At 51.7% G+C, this 21,368-nt stretch overlaps 1 protein-coding gene across 8 annotated transcripts in view; it reads left to right on the top strand.

Annotated features, from left to right (window-relative positions):
- The window catches only part of ERI3 (ERI1 exoribonuclease family member 3), a 137,914-nt gene that overhangs the window by 107,189 nt on the left and 9,357 nt on the right, over positions 1–21,368 (top strand). For 6 of the 8 annotated variants that reach the window (XM_011945961.1, XM_011945983.1, XM_011945954.1 and 3 more), the window contains one exon: positions 3,553–3,652. The exons of 1 other annotated variant lie outside the window; for it this stretch is intronic. In XM_011945961.1, the coding sequence (XP_011801351.1) occupies positions 3,553–3,652 (100 nt within the window). Of the gene's footprint in view, positions 1–3,552; positions 3,657–21,368 lie in introns of all 8 variants that reach the window. One more of the 8 variants, XM_011945936.1, reaches the window with a different exon arrangement.

The raw sequence follows: 21,368 nt of genomic DNA, 5'->3' as shown, positions 1-21,368 counted from the left end.
CTCGTCCAATCTCACCGGGGTATGCTTATCTTCATTGTCCCCTGTGGGCAATCCACAGGGCTCAGTCTTGCTGATCCTCCTGCTCTGGTGAGGCTCTGAGTGCCAGCCTTGGCTCCTCAGCCGGAATCTCTGACACGTAGCCCATGACACCCTACCCTGATCAGGACTCCCAGGAAGGTCTCTGCTGAGATTTGTAGACAGATACAATCTCTTAAGGAGGGCGAATAGAGGGAGCAAGTAATGGAAGAGTGGCAGAGTCACCTGAGGGCAAGTCTGATGCATGTGTGGCGTGCCAGCATATATGTGCTTGGGCCACTCCATGGCCTGCATATCTGGTGGGGAGACGCATGGGCTTTAAAAGTGAGAAAAGTGAGTGGTGGGCACGGATGAGTGTAGGTGCAGAGGAGCAGCAGGTGTGAGGATCCAGACCATATGTTGGCAGGAGCACAGGTTGCTGTGGGACCACCTATGTTTTGTGGGCAGCTATCTGCATCTGTTGGCTGTGCGTGAGCCATACCCAAGATGGCAGGAGCTGGGGGGAGCATGAGGTGCTGGGCCCTGGTATTATGCCTAGGGCGGCCCCATAAGGCTGGCGGTCACATGAGAAGGTTAGGCTCTGCAGGTGCACGTGTCAGTACCTGGGGAAGACGTGCCAGGGTTCTCAGCAGGGCCAACAGCGGGAGAGCCCAGGCTGAGGGAGAGCAGCTTTAATTAACCGTTTTTAATATCGTTTTTGGACTTTGGCTGGTATGTGAAGGCCCCGCTGGAAGCAGCATTTGTAAAAATTAAATCCCTCTTATTAGGAGCTTGGCAGACCCATGTGCATGCGCCGCCCCCTCCTCCGCCCCATGCCCCCCTGAGGAAGTGCTGGATGAGGCCATGTCACAGCAGCAATTGGTTATCACGCCTTATCTGGGAATATGAAACTGTGCGGCATGACACCCGCGGCCGCAGTGGAGACGCCAATTCATCTCGCCCTCGCTCTGACAAGCCAGACTGCCCTTCCTGAAAGGCATCCGTCAGGCGGGACCGGGTTGCCGCCTTGCCTGGCACCTCTGCTTTCCTGCCAGAGGCCCAGCTTTCCCTGGTCCAGCCTGGCCCTCCTGGATTCTGCTGTCCTCCGTCCCCCTTCCACACATCCCAGTCTGTGGAAGATCTTGGGGAGTCATAATTACAATAATAATCTAATCATGGTGATGTGGTGGGGCAAGCATCTAATGTTATCTGAAGTGGTCTTCCCACTTAACTGTGATAAGACTCAGGATGACGTGCAGATAACGTTGAGCTGCCCTGTCCCCGAGCCATAAGCAGAGCGGAGGGGCCCCGGCAGCCCTGCCGCCCGCCCGTCGCTTTAAGCCGGGAAGCGGCAGCACCTGCTAATGCAAGTGTTTAATATTTGATGGGCTGGGATAAAGCAGGATCACCTTCGAATTGAATTGAGTGTCAGCCGAGAATCTATTACTGAAATTCGGGTGTGATTTGACAGCAAAGTAGACGATGTTATTCTTCACTAGTTACTGCAATCTTCTCCCCGACATCACTTAAATATTTTTTTCTTTGCTTGAGTAAACACACATTATCCTTCTTTTTTCCCCCTTCCTTCCCGTTTTCCTTTTTAGAGGGGGAAAAAAAACTTATCCAGCTCGCCTTCTCCAGGCTGATAGAGTAGATTGTTATTTCTTTATTTGTCCTATTAAATGGAATTTCTGATCGTTTAATCCGGCCTTTGTAAGTGATTTTAAAGTACTTGAAAGGTGGCCGCCACTGCTCTCTGGCCCACTGCGCCACAGCCTCAGCCCTGACCAGGCTAAGCGGCTTCTCTGACTGTGCACCGCCCACTGGCTGCTTCCCTCACTGCCTCCATCCCAGCTCTGCCCTGGCTCTGGGCCAGCATCTTCTTCCCAGTCCTTGAGCCTCACACTTAGCCCCTGATTTGTGGGTTCAGCTGTGGCCTGGGAAAGGGTGGGGGAAGGCTGGCTGGGAAGTTGGGCTGCGGCTGGTACCTCTGTGGTCAAGGAGAATGGCTTTAGAGGGTGCTAAGGTTTAAGTACACTCTCTCCTAGCCTCCTAGTACCCATGGGGCTGGAGTGTTGGTTCCTGCAGCTGGAAAGGAAGGGTGGACACAGAATCTGGGCCCTGGGCCCTGGCACAGACACTGTGTGCAGCCTCCCATTTTGTGTTTCTGACCCTGTGCTGGGTGCTCTCCCCTGTGTGTTAGTGGGATGGAGACCTCCTGGGACTAGCAAAGGGCTGGACCACTGCAGTGCTCATCTGCTCACAGCTGGCAGTCACTTTGGTTCCGTCACTGGACCCCCATCCAACTTCCGGAAACTCACCCAAGCTTTATTCTGACCACTGCCCTATATGCTGTCCTGCCACTGGTAGAAGGGCAGCCTGGTGTTTGCGGACTTCTAAAGTGAGGTATGGGTAATGTTTGAAAGCCTGACTAGCCACCAGGCCCACTGGGAGAAGCCCAGGATTTGGTTAACAGGCTGAGCAGGAATTAAATCCTATTTGGCTACTTCATAGTGATCTAACCTATGTTAAATCTCTTCTTTCTGGGCCTCAGTTTCCTCATCTGTGGCGTCAGGTCAGTCATGGCTAAAAGGGACTGTAAGGGAAGGCGCTGTCCCTGCCCTGCCATGTGCCCGCCCCCAGGTGGAGGTTGCTGGCAGCCAGGTGGTGAGGGAAGGGGATGGAGGGGGAGGCAGTGGAGTGCTGGGGCCTGAGCAGATCGATGCCCCCAGCACTTCCTTCCCCAACCCCAGGAAAACAATTAAGTACAGATCGATGGGTGGCCGCTTTGAATATGCATAAGTGAGCACTTGACCTTCAGCAGAGCATCTGCTCCCCCCACCACACAGACACACATATACACTCACTCACACACACACACACACACACACACACACACACACGCCCCATGTACTCCCCTCCCAGCTGCTTGAGTTGACCAAGTGACCTTACTCCTCTCCTCAGTTGAGCCCCCACAAAACTCCCAGAGCCTTCCATAGCCTGGCCTGCTTGTGGTCAAAAGCACTTTGACCATGGCACCTTGCTAGCCAGCTCTCACTTCAACATTTCTGTCTGTGGAGTGCAGTTTGGATGTGCTGGTTTCCAAGGTCCTGCCTGAGGCCAGTCTTTGTGAACAGTAGTACTGTGAGGAGGGGGCCCAGCAAAGTGCTGGGAGCTCTGGAAAGGGGGGATCCTAAGGAGGGGTGCATGATACAGGTGTGCCCTTGTGAGAGGAGGGCTCCTGAGAAGGAGGAGCCTAGTGAACGGGAACTCCTTAGAGAGGAGTTGTGGTGAGGGGCACCCGATGAGGGCCAGGGACTCAGATTGGGAGAAGCCCAGGAGAAAGGGCACTCTGGAGAAGGAAGGGACTTTCTGCTGGGTCGGGGGAGGACCTGGGTGGAGAAGGGATTCTCACGAGATGGCATTGTGAGAGGAATTCCTTGTTGGAAAGATTTGGGGGTCGGGGGGAAGACCTTGTGAGTGGGGTTGGTTCAGAGGGTCAGGGCCTCCGTTAACCACTTGCCTCCTGTCTTCCAGGCTTACAGCTTCGCCATGGGCTGCTGGCCCAAGAATGGACTTCTAGACATGAACAAGGGCCTCAGCCTGCAACACATAGGCCGGCCCCACAGCGGCATTGGTCAGTCCCTTCGCATATTCCCCCGGCAGCTCCATCCGTCGTCCCTTGCACGCATGCCCAAGTCCCCAGGCACACAGAGAGTTTCCATGGCTCATTCAGTGCCCTAACAGGGCTCTCTATATAGCTGGGGGGATGGCAGAAGGTGGGTGGAATGAGAAAATTACTGAATGGGACCACTGGAAGGCACCACTCAAAGTGGTATTTTGGAGGAGGCTGGGTCTGGGCTTTTGGTGAGTCACAGGTGGCCTTGGACTCAGGCCAAAGTCCCCCCTCACTGGCTGCATCTCTAGTGGGCAATGTCCTCAGCGGGTGGGGACATGTCAGCTTACCCACCCACCGTGGAGCTGGAGGAGGCTGTTTAATATTGTTTCAAGTCTGTGGCCACTAAACTAGACGATCAATGGGAGTTAAGGAGATGAATTATTTAAACCTCACCAGCTTTTAATTAGTCGGGGTCCTTCTGACCGATGACTCTGTCCACAGGGTATTGACTCCCCCGCAGGAGCAGCAGCCTCCATTGAGCGGTGCCTGGGTTGAGGGGGGCCACTTGGGGTACCAAATGGGGGTATACCCTCAGGGGGATTCTTGTTTGAAAGGGAACTGGAGTGGCTACGATTCCAGGCAGTTGGAGGCTCTGTTAGTTTCTGATCTATCAGTATGAATACATATCTGTATCTGTGTGTCTGCATATGTGTGACACCTTTAGCTGTATGTCTCTGTGTCAGACTGAGAGTATAATGTGTCCATGATTATACATGCCTGTTGGGGAGCGTGTTAACAGTATATCTGTATTTTTCTGAGGGCATGAGTCTGTGTGGAAGCAGCTGCCAGTCTCTGTATCTGTCAGGTGTGTCTGTTCAGTTCTGTGTATCTTATTTTGTTTGCATATGCACATGTGTGCATGCACATGCTCTCAGGTGGGGCACCTGACCAGGCATAGGCCTTATTCCAAGTGGGGAAGAGCCAGAGTGTCTCTGGGCAGTGCTCTGACATTACCACAACCTGTGAGCCTTTGGGGTCGCATCATTGTTGGGGGTACTGGAGAGATAATACCAGGTCCGAAGGACCCAGTCACCTCCTTCAAAGTAGACCGTTTATCCATTCCAGACATTCACTGGTGCCTTGTGGATGCTGGGCGCACTGAGTACAAGTTTCTGTTCTCAGTCAGCTCACATCCTGGGAAGAGACAGGGACTTGCCTGAAATAGGTGCTTGCCACCCAGGGTACTAAGGGCTGTGATAGAAAATACATGGGTTGCCCCAAAGGTGGTTTTCCCTCTCCTTAGTTGCCAAGTAGCTTCTACTTCTTCAGTTACCTCTCACTAAGAGGTAGTGATATGGGGGCATCTCACCCCAGGAGGGATGTCCCCATATTCTTGTTGGGACATCTCAAGGGTTTCCCAGGGTCCAGGCTAAGAGGAAGTGACCAACAGGCCTGGGGAACTGGGAGTACTCCACCATAACTGATGTTCCCTCTCATAGATATTTTCCAAACAATCTAGAGAAGATGCCAAACCCAGCAGGGTAATATGCCTGGGAGGTCAGCAGGAAGTTTCCTAGAGAAGAGGAGACTTGAATTGGAATCTTTGAAAGATGAATAGGAGTTTGGTAGTCAGAAAAATGGGGGGAGGTTATTTTAGATAGGAGGACTCAGTAGAAAGGCCTGTGGGCATGAGAAACCCAGTGTGCTGAGGACAAGTTCAGACACCTACAAGAAGCTTCCCATGACTGGAGTGGCAAATTTGGGTTAGGAAACAGCTAGAAAATAATCAGAGACATAAGCAGGGCCTTGAATGCCTGGTTAAAGGATGTGGACTTTTCCTGCAGTTTTGAGGAGACATAGGAAGTTTGTGAGTGAGAGAATGATGTGATCAAAGCTCTGATTCAGAATCAATGAGGCAGTTTCTGTTGCACAAAACTAGTTCTTAGTAGGTGCTCAATAAATGCATGTGGGTGGTTGAATGAATGAGTAGGTGAGTAAATGAATCAATGAAAGAGTGATGGGAAAGGGAGGAACCAAAGAGGACCAGTGAGAAGACTTGCATTGGTCCACGGAAGGAAGAACTGGCTGGGGGCTAGGGACAGCCAGGGTTAATGCACCCCACATATACTTTATCTGGGTGCCCCTTCTATCATCTGTCCCAGGGTGTGTGTTTGAGAAGAAGGGCTTCCTTGTTCCCACTCTGTGCTTCTTGAGACTCAGCAATGCCCCTGTTGTCTGTTCACCTGTTGACCCTAGGTTAGGACCTCTGAGGTATCCCCTGCTTTTTCAGAGAAGGTGGTTTCTTTATCTGGGTGGGCCCCATGGGGCAGCCCAAGGCTCTGAGTGACAATGGAGTAAGGGCTTTGGAGCCAGAAGTAGTTCTGGTTCTTCTACCCAGAACCCTGTGACCGTAGATGAAGGACAGTGCCATCTGCCTCTCTGGGTTGTTGGGAAGGCTCAGTGAGTCCCCTGGGAAAGTGTTCATGCAGTGCTGGGCACACTGTGGGGCTAAAGGGGCTCCCTCCTCTGTTGCCAGCACCAGGGGCTCCCCAGGATACTGGGCTTCTTTACACTTGGTCTTTGTAGTCTTTGAATGAAGAGGGCTGCCCTGCCACCTCCAGGCTGGCTCTGAGGTGTGGGTGAGGGTGCTTGGAAGGGAGGGAGGATATAGGGCATTAATTGGGCTGGGAGAGGCGGGGAAGGGGAGGCGTGGGTTTTGAGCAGTGAGGTTAATGGCCCTCGCACCAAAGAGACAGCCTTAATGAGCTTCAGCTGGCGATGCCCCGAGTTACTGTGCGTGCTAAAAGGGTCGCACTGTAAGAGTTTGATGTGGACTGCTTCCCAGCCCTGGGGGTCAGAGGTCAGCTCCTGTCACTGGCCACTCAGGCTGGTCCTTAGTGACATGGTGCTAATTAACTGTGTGAGGAGCTGCCAGCTTGGAATGGGGAGTGGTATGTGTATTGGCTGGTGGGGGGTGAGGCAGCATTGGGTGGCTGCCAGGCAAGGGTGCTGCGGATCCCACAGCTGAGCCATGTCCAGGGTCTGCTCAGTCCTCCTGCAGTGCCACAGGAGTGTGGCATGGGTGGTGTGAAGGTGCTGAGAGAGCACAGAGGCAGGCTTGGGGTGACGGGTGTGGGGAGGGGGCTCAGGCCATAGGGGAAAGGGCTACTAGGATGGTTGTGCATGCTGTAGGAGTGTTTTGGCCGGGGGAGTTACATGGTCAGTGTTGGCTTCAGTCAGAGGATGCTCATAGTTTGTAGGGGAAGGACTAGTGAGGACAGACTGCAGACAGGGAGGCTGAAAGGTGGGGGCAGCAAGGTAAGCAAGAGTGCGTCGGCCCTGGAAATAGAGGTAGGACACCAGGTAAAACTTTCTTTCATTCCGTACACACTATCTGGGACCTACCATACATCAGGAACCATGGTAGGTGCTAGAAATGTATTGGTAACAATGGCAGACACAGTGCTCTGCCCCCACAGAGCTCACAAGTGGAGTTGTGGGCTTGGCCCTGGGGACTGAGGGTGAAGTCGGGTTTAGGGATGGTCAAGGAGGGTACAGAGGTGGTGCAGCCCTGGGCAGAAAGGCTGCTGGAGGCTTGTCAGCGTGACGTCATAGTCAGGGGAGGGCACTTCCTTCTGCGGTAGTGGATTTTGCCTTGGGAGCCTGGTGAACAGCCTGGTGCCAGAGCAGGTTGTGGTGAGTAGGGCCTGCATGCATCTAGAACTGCCGACTCCAGGGCTGCCGATGGTCTCTGTCAGCATCCTTCGGTTTGGACCACGGGCTCTGAGGGAAGGCAGCCTCCACAGGGGACTGCTGAGTGGTCCTTCATTCATTTCAGCAAAGGGGCAGTAAGCACTCACATTACTTGGAAGCACTTTATATTAACTAATTCAGTTTTCACAACAGTCTTATGAAGGCAAGCATCATCATTCCCATTTTATAGATGAAGAAACTGAGGCTCAGTGAAGTGAACTGCCTAAGGTCACACAGCCAGTTGGTTGAGGAGCCAGGCTTCAAACCCAAGCCCATCTGAGTGCAGAGCCTGTGTTATCACTGCGGAAGTATGAAGCACCCTTTTGGTACTGGGCTTTGCGCTACCAATAGAGACGATGTGGAAGAAAACAAGCTCGCTTCTCTCATTTCCCTCAGCGTCAAGTGAAACATGCAGGCCTGAGCAGAGCTTCAGTAGCAGCAACTGAGGAAGAAAGCAGAGGCAGCATCACCACTCCCTCTCTGCTGCTACAGTCTCCCTGAGCCAGGGACCTGCAACTGTTGGCATCTGACCTCCTTCTGGCCCTGACGGTTCTTTGTGATTTCAGTTCTCTCTCTGCCTCATGGCCCAGGAAAATTCGGCTAATCTTCCAGGGGCCACCTCCTCTGGGAATCTTGCCTGGCCCTCCCAGTATGAGTGTTCAAAACACACACTTGGGCCCTATTATAATTTGTCAGAGGTAATGATCTGGCCCTACGTACTTGGGTTCTCTAAGGGCAGGGCCTGGGCCTCCTTCCCTTCTTTTTTGGAAATTTGCACAGGAAATGTCAGTAAAATCTCACCTGCTATTGTAACTTGGAGGCCCCACAGACTACTGCTGGTTTCAGCAGGCTAGGAGAGTAACTGGAACCTTCCCTGATTCCTGGCTGGGTGGTCCTGCCTAGGAGCTTGGCCCCTCTGTTCTGGGATGGAGAAGGATCCCGGTGAGGCTTGTGATACAGGTGGCATGGCCGGAAACCAAGTGGACTCTCAAGAGCTTGCTACCCAGAACTGTTTGGCAAGAGAGCTGGGCTGGAAGGTGGCAGGGTGGGGGCCTGGCCCCCAGTGGGGCAGTGGGCTGGCCTGTGGTCTCCCCTGAAGGAGTGGGGTGTCTATCAAGAGTCCAGTCAGAACACATTAGCTCTGTGACATGGATCTCATTAGTGCCCGTGAGAGGTGTCACTGCGGGAGAATCGTCGGCTCAGGGAGACGCTTGTACCAAAAGGAAGAAAGGACAGTGACAGCCTTTTCTCTGCCGCCTCTGCCGCCACGCTCACTGGGCTGCCCGCCCTCCTCCTCGTTGGGGGGGTGGGGGGGTGCTGGCTAATGAGCTCGTCTGCAGTACAGCTTTGCCTTGCCTCCTTGAAGTTTCCCGGGTCCCTCTGAAGACCTCGGGCCCGGGATTAGCACACACCAAACGCCAGCCCCCTTCTTGCCCAGCAGGGAGTTCCTTCTGATCACCCTATTCCTGCTGCCATAGGCAAGGAAAGGGGGTGGTACCAAGATAGAGCCACTGTGGCCTGGGGGAGGGGGCCTTGCACCTCTGGGAAGCCTCAAGCCCCTCTGCATCCCTTGACAGAATGACCATGTCCACCTCCCTGCAGAGGGTTCTTGCTTCCCAGAGCTGCAGTCTTCTCCTCCCATCCCCTTTCTCCATGACATCTAGCCTGGCAGTGTCCCGATTCCTGTGGGGGACCCCCCACCCAAGGCAAGGAAGAATGTGAGGACCTTGGCTGAGGGTTCAGGAGGTAGCATTTAGATCTGATAGGATGTGGGACTTTCTGGCTCAGCTAGAGAGCCTCAGAATTAGCGAGATTCGTGGAGTCTTCTGGGCTTCAGATGATCTGAGTGGTGATGCATTGATGTGAGACCTCTACAGACTTTGATGTCCTTCTCCCCATTTGTCCCAGAGAGGTACCTTGCCCGCTTCCCCTAGCTTTGGCCACCTTCAGGGCTGGGAGGGGAGGAGTCAGCCCAGCTGCCTTATGGGGAAGGGCAGAGCACAGTGGAGTGTTTGCTTCCCCAACACTACTGCCCCCTCCCATCCAGTTCTTTCTGGTGTGGACCTAAGAACGTGAGAAGCCAGGGAGGTGGATGGTCATGAGAAGGGTTAACTCCCCCGTCATTGACAGGGTCTGCACTGGCCTGCCTGGATAGTGCCTTGGGAGAGGGTGCTGGCTCCTTCCTCCCTGAGCTGACCCCCTTGGAGCCCCAGAGACATCTGAGGAATTGGTTCTTGCCAGACACCAGACTACTCTTCAGTAGCAACCATAGATGGAAGAATGGCTAGATGGATGGGTGAGTTGATGGACAGATGGATGGAGGAAGGTTCTCCTGTATGTATGTATGTATGTATGTATGTATGTATGTATGTATTCTGTGTATTTGATTCTTCAGGAAGTACAGTCTTTGTTTCCCCACCTTCCAGCCCCAGGCCCCGGCCTCATCTCCCCTTGTCTCTCTCTGTATCTCCTGTCAAACCATCGCAGACTTAAATGACAAAGAAATCAGAAAGACAGATCAATGCCGGCCAAATTAGCACTTGCAGATAGACTGTGTGGGGATGTCAGCGCCCTGACCCCTGGTGATCTTGCAGCCTCCGCTGCTGATATTATGCAAATTACATCCATCTGGCAGGACCCGCGTGCTGGCTGCTCCTACTCAGAGGAGTAATGGGCTGGGGGTGGGCGGGAGTGTTAGAGCAAGAGTCACTGGAGTGTGTGCGTGTGTGTGCATGTGTGAGCATGTGTTTGAGTGTGTGTGAGGGCGTGCGGTGCCCACCAAGCACTGGGCGGTGATTGAGTGATTGACAGGGCAGATAAGGGACTGCATTGGATTCCTTTGGGCTGGGGGATTAGGAGCAGCCACAGATGGGAGATAACTGGACTTCATTTCAGTTTATTTTCCTCCTTATCCCCTCTCCCCACCTTCACTCCCCGAAAAACACAATCTCTGTAGTTTGTGTTTTCATCAATATTTGCAAGTCATTACCACTGGTTTAAGGTGAGAGACAATGTCAGGGCCCAGACCAGGCCAGCCCCTCCCTCAGTCCCTGGTACCCTGAGAATCAGTCCCTAGAGCGGCACAGACAGCCTTCACTCCAGTGGCGTTCACAGCAGCCCCTCCTTTCAGGCCCACAGTACTCATGGGGCAATCCACACCTCATGGACCAGCCCTGCTGGCCCACCCCATCTGACCTCATGCCAGCTGACATTCCTTAAGCTTGGCCCTGCCCCTCCACCTGCAACTACTGTGGGGCATCCCTCCCGATGCTTTGGCTCCAGCATAGGTGCTCTGTCGTCGGCATTAGCTGTGCCCCCTGGGGCTGCCCCTCTCCTTCTGCAGGGTTCTGGACCCTTCCTCTTAGCTTCTCCCATCCTGGACACTACTGACCAGGCCTAGGCCCCACTGGGCAAAGTGGGGCCTGTGGCTTGCGGAGAGGGGAATTTGGCCTGGTCTGAATCACACCAGTGTCATTCTTTGTTTGCTGAGTGCCAGGTATTAGTACAGAGGGCTTTATATCTGTTCTGTCACTGAATTCTCAAACCCCGTGATAAAGGCTGTCATCTCTACTGGATATGAGGAAACTGAGGGCTCCAGAAGGTTGTCATGACTGAGAGCTGCTCAGCCAGGAAGTGAGAGAGCAGGAATTTGAACACAGATCTCTCCTAGTCTAGGGTTGGAGTTCTTCACCACCATGAGTACTGCTTTCCTGCCATCCCACCAGCTGCAGACACGCAACATGTCACCACGCCTGGATCCGTTTAAAAGAGCCATCCTTGTACCGTAGGCAGAGAAGTTCATTCAGCTACTAGCCTGTGAACACAGACCCTGACTCAGACCTCCTACTAGGCTAAACCAGCCCAAGCCAGGCTGAACCAGGCCAAAGGGGACTGGAATCAAACAGGCCCTGCTTTCAGAAGCTGTGTGTCTGAGACAGTTGGGCTGTAGCAAGAAGGACACACAGAGGACAGAATATACCCAGCAGCTGAGCCAGCCCAGGAGTGTGTCCCAGCATACGGCCTCCAGGCCCATGTAGCTCAAGGAGAGGGGCTGGGGTTGCCCAAGCCAGCCTGCTGTGGTGGCTGAGGGGATAGCTGTCCCAGAGGCCCCTCCAAAACTGGGTCCCTGCTGTACCCTCCCACCAGGCAGGGCTGGGAGCTGGGAGTGCTGGGGACATGTCCGGGGACACGTGTGCAAGGGGAGCTTGTCCTAATGAGGAGAACATGGCTGCTAGTTAGGCAAGGGGCGGGCGGGGAGCCGCAGAGCTGATTGAAGGCAGGGGCAGGGGTCAGACAATTAGGCCCAGATCCTGCCGTTTGATGTGAGTTCTGAGGCCTCAAAGCCTCCCTTCAGCCGGCTCCCTCCACTCCCTCCTCTCCCTCCTCTTTCCTTTCTTCTTCTGCCCAAAGGCAGGAAGGATGGAAACGCTTACACTCACTGTTACTATTATTAAACCCTGCGGCAGGCCAGCCAGACCCCAGGACTCCTGCCCACAGGGGGCACCCCAGGCCCCCAGGAGGTTCCTTGGGCCCCAGAGTGGGCATCTGGCCAGAGGCCAAGGCCAGGCCAGCTGAGTCCCAGGGCAGGGTAACCCTGCCCCTCTTGCTTCTGGGGCAGGAGAGTGAATGGGGCCGCCCAGCAGGAATTTGGGCTCTGGGCTCTCAGGGCCATATCCCAGGCCTGCATTAACCATCACCTCCTGCAGCCACTTAGTTCTTTTCTGTCCTGGCTTGGGGCTGAGGGTTGAGGGCATGATTCATTCACGCTCATATCCCATCACACAGTGATTTGCAGCAGTCGCATCAAGACCTTCTGCCACAAAATGGAGATAATGTAGAGCCTCGCAGCCCCACAGCACTGTCACACACCCCAGAGCAGACCCCCACACCAGATATCATAGCCACACATATACCATCACAGGCCATACCCACAGGGTCTTGCACAAAAGCACCTACTGTCCCCTGCCACAGGGCCCTGAGTTCTCAGCTCCTCTCCCAGAATAGCTAAGAATAGCAGTTAGATCTTATGTCCAGGGCTGGGGATTACTAGGCCCCTTCCAGTCTCCCACCCTAGGAAATAAGCCTAGAGAGTTGGTAGTGACCAGGGAGTGGGAAGAAGCTAGATTGGGGGGGGAGGGGGCAGCAGTAGGGAGAGGGAGGGTGGGAGGAGAGATAAATGTTAGCTCATTTCTTCCGTAATTAGTTACTCCCTCATCCCCGCGTTGTAATTGTGAACAAGCTGTAATGTTTAATTAGTCTGTAAATGAAACCCCAATTTCATAATGGCCTGGCTGACAGGGCTAAGTGAGCAGGGGAGGAGGAGGAGGGGACTCTTCCTCCCCTCCTCCTGCAGGGTGGATGCAGGCTGTGGGACCACCTCCTTTTCCTTTCAGCCCCAGCCTGGCCTTTGTTGGGGGAGGCTGTGTGATGGGGTTCAGGCCTATACTCTTGCTCTGAATATCCCTTCCACGGACCCATCTTACCAGAGGAAGGGGAGAGGAGGCTCTTAGGCATCCTTCCTGCCTCCCCATCACTCTTGGGTTGGGATAGGACAGTCAGCCCAACCCAGATGCTTCTGGTGGGAGAAGCTGACTCCAGTGGGAGAAGCTGACCTTGGTGGCCAGGCCTTGTGATCTCCCCAACGATGATGCTTCCTCCCTAGAGGCCTTTGCTTCGAACCTGGCACCTCAAAATCTGGCCCTATACACCAAAAGGAGCCGGTGACTGGTTTAGGCCCCTCCCGACCTGTCCCATCCCACTGCTAGGCGAGATCTAGCGCTGCACTGTGCTGACACCCAGGCCGGCCCCTTATTCTCCGCAGGGATTATCACCGCAGCCTGCGATGAACCGGAGCTGCCGCAGGGGGGAGCCCCTGGCCCCGCGGCTGCCTCATTGGTCTTTCCCTGTCTCCCCTCCAACATCCTCATTGCCTGCACACGCCCCCGCCCCGCCTGCCGCAGCCATAAATCTCAATTTACGAGGGTGGCTCTGGTGGGGGAGGGAGGCAGCACCACTAATGATGGCTCCTCAGCCGGATTTTTCATGTTGCACAGTCATAAATTTTTAAGAACAGCATGGGCAGCACGTTAGCGAGTTATCGAGGCTGCCTCCGTGCTGGCTGCCTGGCTCCAAGAGAGAAGAGCAGAGGCCGGGTAGGGCCAAGGAGGTATTCTGGGGCGGGGGTAGGGCAGGGCAACCAGAGGAGTCTAAGGCCAGGGTAAGACAGGGCCAAGCAGACGGGCTAGGGCTACAGTGAGCCTGTGCACAGGACAAGGTAGTGCTGCCAGGCGCCGGGAGCCAAGGCCAGGCACGTGGGTGGGATCAGGCATGTGGGCATGCAGACCGTGGCCTTCGGGAGTCCCTGATGGATGCCTCTGCTCCAAGACTTGACACCATGATGTACAGGGAGCCTGGAGACATATGGATTTTCAAAGTGGCCACTTTGAATAGAATTACAAACCCTGAGCATGTGCACGGTGAGGCCTCTGCCCTGGCAGAGCTGCACCTAGTTCATAAACCAGGTGCCTTTTAGGATTGTTCTAGAGAGCTAGGGTGCCTGGGGAAATGCCCACAGAGGGAGCATATCTCTGGATATGCTGGAGCCTGGAGCCGGGCTGACCTCATTCTGTTTAAGGCTCATGCCTTCAAGGTTGAGTGTTACTAGGTAAGTCGTTTCCCATCCTGGGTCTCTATTTCTTCCTCTTTAAAATGGGGTTGATGCTGGCCCCTAACTGTCAGGCTCACTGGAAGCAAGAACTGTAAAATCCTTGGCCCATATTTGCTCCTTCATCTATTTAAATTTCTAGAAAAGTTTCTGAGGGAAGTGTCTGGGAAAGAGATCATTGTGGGAGATGATGGAGCCTTCCCTGTGTTCAGTCATTCATTCAGAAAATGTTTGCTGAGGTCTTCTGGGTGCTCAGGCCAGTACCAGGGCTTCAGAGGTGAGAGATGCTCCTTCGTGGGAGGTGAAGTGAGCACTTTTGGCTGAGGCAGGTCAATGTTCCCAGCCGTGTTCCTGGTTCCACCACAGGGTTGAGGTGCCAGATCCAGCCCTGTTTTTCCATGGAAGCACCTAAGCCTGCAGGGTGCTGAGAGGCTCACGCAGGTCTCCTCACAAGTCCCCGGGCCAGGCGCTCCCCTGAGTCCCCTGACCAGCACAGTTGAGGGTTAATGCTCTTGACCACCTCAAGGGTGGGCAAGAAGAGCAAGTAGGACTCCAGGAGTCCCTGGAGGAGGTGGGCCTAGCACGAGCGACAGCCTCAGAAGGCCACAAGCACAAGGTCAAGAAATCAGCAGTTGCTCAAGGCGGCAGAAGTAGTGGCAGTGTATGTTTGGGAGGTGGTGAGTGAAAATCCTGTGTTCAGGAGGGCTCCATGGTGATCCATCAGGACAGCTTGATCATTTTGGCAGAAGAGAGTCCCCACTCTGAGCCTTGTTGGCTTAGGGGAAGTCCCCTGTCTACTTGGGCACTTCAGCCTCTGTCCTCTGCCGGCCTCTCCTGTCCCCCTTAAGCCAGTCTCCTCCTGCTCCCCACACTCCACACCCTTCCCTCATCTCTTGAAACCTGTCACACCTTCTTTTACCTCATTGCCTTCCCGTGTGGCTTTATTTTCCCCCAGAGCCCCATATTCCCACCCCGCAACCTAGTTAACTCCTCCTCATCCCTCAGAGCTCAGCTTAAAGTTTGCTTCCTCGGGGATGCTTTCCCTGACTCCTAGTCTTGATCAAGTCCCCGTCTCCCCATGTACTTTTTCTCAGCACCTTGCTCTCCCCATGTATAGCATTTAATCACAGTTGTAATTAAGAAATTATTTGTTTGAAAGTTGTTTAATGCCTGTCTCCCTCACTAGACTGCAAGTTCCCTGAGGGCAAGAAATGTCTGTTTCATTCGGTTTATATCCCCAAAGCATAGCACACTGTCTGATACGTGTAGGCAGATAGTAAATAAAATGTGCTGTATTGAATTGAGTTAAATTGAGTTGAGATGGCCCTCACCCACCCCTGGGTGCCAGGGCAGGGGAGGCAGCTAGGGAAGTGCCTGGAGCTGAGGTGGTTCCCATTAGTCCTCATGATTAATTCACAGCCACACTGATAGAGTGGGCTGGTCCCCAGTCAGCGCCTCCGCTGGGGCCCACCTGTTAGAGACAAACAAACAAAGGGGATAAATAATGCATTGGGAGCTGAGCCAGGCAAGGCGGCGGTATTGAAATTAATAGGGATTAGCTGAGCAGCTTGAGGATGAAATATTTACCAGGTGGGACAGGGCTTAGGGAGGGCATCCCCCCTTCCAGGAGACCATAGGCATAGCTAGGCCTTTCTCCAGGGCATCATTGGCTAGGACTGGGGCACCCCAGCACCACCACTGCCACCCCTGGCTGCCTGGGTTTGCAGGACAGGCTGGCCAGACAGATGAGAGCTCAGGTCCCAGCCAGTCTCCTTGCACAGCAAAGTCCTGGGGAAACCAAGATGCTAGAAGGGAATGGAGGTGGGGAAGAGTCTGAAACCTTCAGGGCTTTGGAAGCTGGAGACGAAGACCATGACAGGGTTTCAGGTCCTGGGCATGTCAAGGCTGGAGTTGGTTTGCCTGTAATCTTGCCCCTCTTTCTTTTCCTCTGGTCCTTCCTTTCTTCTTTTCAGTATATATTTCTTGAGTGTCTCTGTGGATAACATCTGTACCCTCAAAGAGTTCATGGTCTAGCAGGAGGTGAAGGAGAGGCAGTTACAATACACGGAGAATTGGCTGCTGTGGGAGCACACAGAAGAGGTTCCTAACATGAAGGCAGGATGGAGGGAAGGCACCTAGAGGAAGCACTAGCAGTCCTGGGTCCTGAGACGTGAGGGCAATGAGCCAGGTGAGAAGTGGGGAGTTTTCTAGGCAGAAGGCAGAGGATTTGAAAATTCAAGGGGCAAATGAGTCTGAACTTGGCTGTACAACAGGGGAGTGGGAATGATGAGACTAGAGATGTAAACAGGTCCAGAACTCAGACTTTTATAAAGGGGTTTGGATGCACTGGGAGCTGAGTCAGGCAAGGTGGCAATATTGAACTTAATAGGGATTAGCTGAGCAGTCCTAAGAGGGGTGAGGAGCCACTGGAGGTGGTGCTGGTGGTGGTGGTTTTAATTTTTGACTTTTAAACTTTTTACTTTGAATTAATTTTATATTTGTAGGAAAGTTTCTATGTATCCCTTACCCAGCTTTCCCTCATGTTAACATCTTACATAATCACAATACAATTATCAGTACCAGAAAATTAACATTGGTACTATGCTACATTAAAGGGCTTATTAGGCCGGGTGTGGTGGCACATGCGTGTAATCCCAGCTACTTGGGAGGCTGAGGCACGGGACTGGCCTGAACCTGGGAGGTGGAGATGCAGTGAGCCGAGATCATGCCACTACACTCCAGCCTCGGCAACAGAAAGAAACCCTGTCTCAAAAAAAGCCTTATTTTAATTTCACCAGTGTTTCCATTAATGTCCTTTTTCTGCTCCAGGTTCATTGAAGGGGTTGTTGTTGTTGTTGTTGTTGTTGTTGCTGCTGTTGTTTTTTGAGACAGCGTCTCACTCTGTTGCCCGGGATGGAATGCAGTAGTGTGATCTCGGCTCACTGCAATCTCTGCCTCCTGGGTTCAAGCGATTCTCCTGCCTCAGCCTCCTGAGTAGCTGGGATTACAGGTGCCACTACACCAACTAATTTTTTGCATTTTTAGTAGGGACGGGGTTTTGCCATGTTGGCCAGGCTGGTCTCGAACTCCTGACCTCGTGATTTGCCCACCTTGGCCTCCCAAAGTGCTGGAATTACAGGCGTTGAGCCACCGCGCCCAGCCTGGGTTTTAAGACAGGGAGTGAAATGACCAGATTGGTGGTTTAAAAGGACACCATAGAAGAAAGATTGGCAGGGGCACTGCCGTTACCTAGATGAGAGATGATGGTGGGCTGGACCAGGATGGTGGTAATGGGAATATGGACTTAGAAATTATTGGAAAATATGTGGTAATTAAAGCTCCTAGAAATTATTGGAAAATATATGGTAATTAAAGCTCCTAGAAATTATTGGAAAATATATGGTAATTAAAGCTCCAGGAGGGGAAAGTTTGCCCAGGGAAGGAGAGTGAGAAGGGAAGAGGACCAATGACAGTTCTGAGCAACACCCATATCTAAGAGGTGATCAAAAGAAAGGGAGTGTTCAAAGGAACCAAGGAGAATTGCATAGAAAGTGAGGGTGGGTCACTGAAGCCCAGGGAAGACAGCTTTAAGGAGTGAACTGTTCACCAGTTGTCTATCAATCAAAACCTGAAAAGCTTCATCCTCATGAGTCATAGGGATCATTAGAGAAAGCAGTGTTGGTAAAGCAGTGATCAGATTGCAAGGCGGGAGATGAGGAAATAAGATACTGAGTGTAAACAGCTCTGAAGTTTGCCTCTAAAAGGGAGGAGAGATTGGGTACTAGCCAAATGGAAAAGGGAGTTAAAGGGAGACTTGTTTACTCCCAAGATGGGAGAGAATTAATATATTTACATGCTTATGTGAAGGAGCCAATGCAGAAGAAAAAAGTGAAGCTGTATCAGTGGAAATAGGAGTACTCAATAATGGAAGGACCCTGAAAAGGCCTGGATTCTGGGTTGGACCCTACCCAGGTGGGGAGTGGAGGGATGGGCTTAGAAAGTGACATCAGGCAATTAGCAGGGTGTGGTGGCAAGAGCCTATAGTCCCAGCTACTCTGGAGGCTGAGGCAGGAGAATCGCTAGAACCTGGGAGGCAGAGGTTGCAGTGAGCCGAGACCACACCATTGCACTCCAGCCTGGGCGATAGAGCGAGACTCCATCTCAAAAAAAAAAAAAAAAAAAAGTGACATCAGGCTTGGCCCTCTCTTGTGACAGGATGAGAGGACTGGGGCAGACTCATAAGAGTGGCTTCTATGTGGCTCCTGTGAAGTAGAAGATAAGATTGTTTGTATGGGTGAGGGGTTTGTGGTGATATTGAGGGCAGGGGATTTGAGATTTGTGGAAAGGAGAGAAACTTGAAATTGTCACTAGGGCTGAAGGGAGAGAGAGTGCACACTGATCAGGAACACTGGAGATTGGCTGGGCAGTTTTATATACCCAACTGAGGCTGATGACTCTGATTTTGTAAGTGGCACTAGTCTATATGGTTGGGATTTTCTCTAGTCACACGCTCCAGGTGGGAGGCACAGAGAAGGCAGATTTTGGGTTTTTCCAGGCAAGGGTGACAAGGAAAAGGGAATAAGAGAGTTGAGGATTGGCAAGAAAAAGACTGAAAAGTAATGGACTGTGCAATCCAGGCTCCAAAGGCAGACAGACATGTCAGTTATGTTGCTAGGACAGAAACTATGACTTTTCCCTTCTTTTTCACTAAATAGAACCCCTGTATAATTATAGAACCCCTGTATAATTATAGAACCCCTGTATAATAATCAGTGTGTACCTAGTTAAAAGACTACTTTTTTAGTTTTCCACACAGCTAGGTACAGCCATGTCTCTGAGCTCTGGCTGGTGAAACAAAAGGAAGTGTGTTGTCTGGGACTTCCAGGGATGATACTTAAAGGGAAATAACTCAGCTGGGAAATACGCTATTCTTGCCTTTTCCCACCTTCCCCCTTTCCTTTTCCTGGAATATGGATTTGATGGTTGGAGCTCCAGCAGCTGTTTTGGACTATGAAATAGTCTGAGGATTGGAAACCACATGCCGAGAATGGCAGGACAGAAAGAAAGAAGTCTAAAGAGTCTGATGACTTTGTGGAACTGAGGGGCATTTAGTCAACTTATATTGCAAGCCATACTCATAGAATGCCTTTCTTAGTAAAGCTATATTTCTTCCCTCTCTGTTTTCACTGGGGTTTTAGTCTAAACTTGATTCTTTCAGCCTTTTTCCTAACATAGCCTGTGTCCTGAGATACAGCTAAAAAACAATTTGATCAAATGTTTCAAGAGAGCAAAAGAAAAAAAGGGTTACCAACTTCCCAGCCTGAAATAGCAGCGTCCTCTTTGTCCTTCGGCCTGCCTCCTTTATTCAGTGAGTTCTATGTTGTAAGGTCCATTCCTTATGTCATTCTCCTTCCTGCCTTTACATTCTGTATCAGTTAGTGTACTTTCAGCTGCAAGAAAAAGAAACCCCAATTTTAAGTATCTTAAACAATAAGGGGATTTATTATCTCACAAAAGAAATTCGGCAGTAAGGTGATCCTAAGATTGGTTAATTCAGCTTCTCAGCAATGTTATCAGGGACCCAGATTTGTTGCCATTTTTCTTTCATCTTCAGCATGGTCTTCATAGGCTAACTCCCCTCAAGGGAGTCTGCAGTCCCAGACATTATGTGCAGGTCCAAAAACATCCAGCAGAATATAAAGGACTATTTTTCCCTCATGCTTGTCTTCATAAGAGAGAAGAAATTTTCCTTGAAGGCCTTTCAGCAAACTTACCCTCACGTCTCAGTAGCCAGAACACACGCCCATCCCTATGTCAATGACTGGCAAGGGAGAACGGGTCACCAAAAATGACTCAGACCACAGAGGATTAATTCTGATTACTTGAAGTAGTGGGCTCTGCCAACAGGGCAGAAGGTGGTCGCTCTTGGGAACATCATCAAAAGTGAACAAGGGCCAGGCCCAATGGCTCATGTCTATAATCCCAGCACTTTGGGAGGCTGGAGAAGGTGGAAGCAGCCTTGGTAACATAGCAAGACTCCATATCTACCAAAAAAAAAAAAAAAATTAGCCAGGCATGGTAGCATACTTGTTCCAGCTGCTCGGGAGGCTGATGCAGGAGGACTGCTGGAGGCCGAGACTGCAGTGAGCTATGACCAAGCCACTGCACTCCTGCCTGGGTGACAGAGTAACATTCTAATTCAAAGAAAAAGAAGTGGGCAAGGAAAAATGTGAATACAGGAGAGACAATACATATGGAGAGAGTAAGGGTATAAATTTTAAGGTTTCAGTGAGTGAAAAAAAAAAAGTATACAGACAGGTTAGGCATCACTAATCTGAAAATCCCAAATCCAGAATGCTCCAAAATTCAAAACTTTTTGACTACCAGCATGACACCATAAGTGGAAAATTCCACACCTGACCTCATGTGATGGGTCGCCATCAAAACTTTGTTTTATGCACAAAATTCTATAAACGATTATATAAAATTACCTTCGGGGTATGTGCATAAAGTATAGAAGAAACATAAATGAATTCTGTGTTTAGACTTGGGTCCCCATCCCCAAGATATCTCATGTATATGCAAATATTGTGCAATCTGAAAAAAATCCAAAATTCAAAACACTCCTGGTCTCCAAGCACTTGGATAATAACCTTGTTATTGTCAGAAACCAGGGATATTTGGATTTAATATTTCAAAGGAAGAGTAGTAGGATGTTTAAAAGGTTGAGTGTGTTACTGTGAAAATGGGTGGAAATTAGATACAATGGAGACGGCCATTAGTGCTAAAGTCAAAGAATGAAGAGGCTGGCAACAAGATTTCTCAAAAGGTCAGGATACTGAGGTTATGGTAGACAGGTCTCTTGGGAGGGAGGTGGCCATGGTCTGGATTGATAGCACGTGCTCACAAGAAAGTCTCCAGATAGTCTGCTGGTACATGGGTCTGGAGCCGGGTCACAGGTCCTGGTACTTTCCAGGTACCTGGGGCAGCACAGGCAAGTGGCATAACCTCTCTGTATCTCAGTATCCTCATTTTACAAGGAATCTGTCCTGGTAGTTCAGGCCATTCTGGAAGAGGGTAAGGCCCTGACACGTTCCTGTTGGAACCACTACAGGGCCCAGAAGACTGATGAGGCTGCCAGGTGTGGCAGATCAGCTCAGCTGTTCTCAGTAGCCAACCCCTCCCTGTGTGGGTTCCCTTTACTTGGCCATAGGTGATCTGGCTATAACTTGGCAGTTCTAGTTGTGGCATCCCAGACCAGGAGGAAGGTGAGGCTTCCTGGCCCCTCTACCTGGATGGGGCCTTGGCTGGGATTGA

This window comes from Colobus angolensis, unplaced genomic scaffold (genome assembly GCF_000951035.1).
Source record: "Colobus angolensis palliatus isolate OR3802 unplaced genomic scaffold, Cang.pa_1.0 Scaffold106, whole genome shotgun sequence".
Lineage (NCBI taxonomy): Eukaryota > Metazoa > Chordata > Mammalia > Primates > Cercopithecidae > Colobus > Colobus angolensis.
Note: the sequence above shows the minus strand (reverse complement) of the source record. Positions and strands in the feature narration are given on the sequence as shown.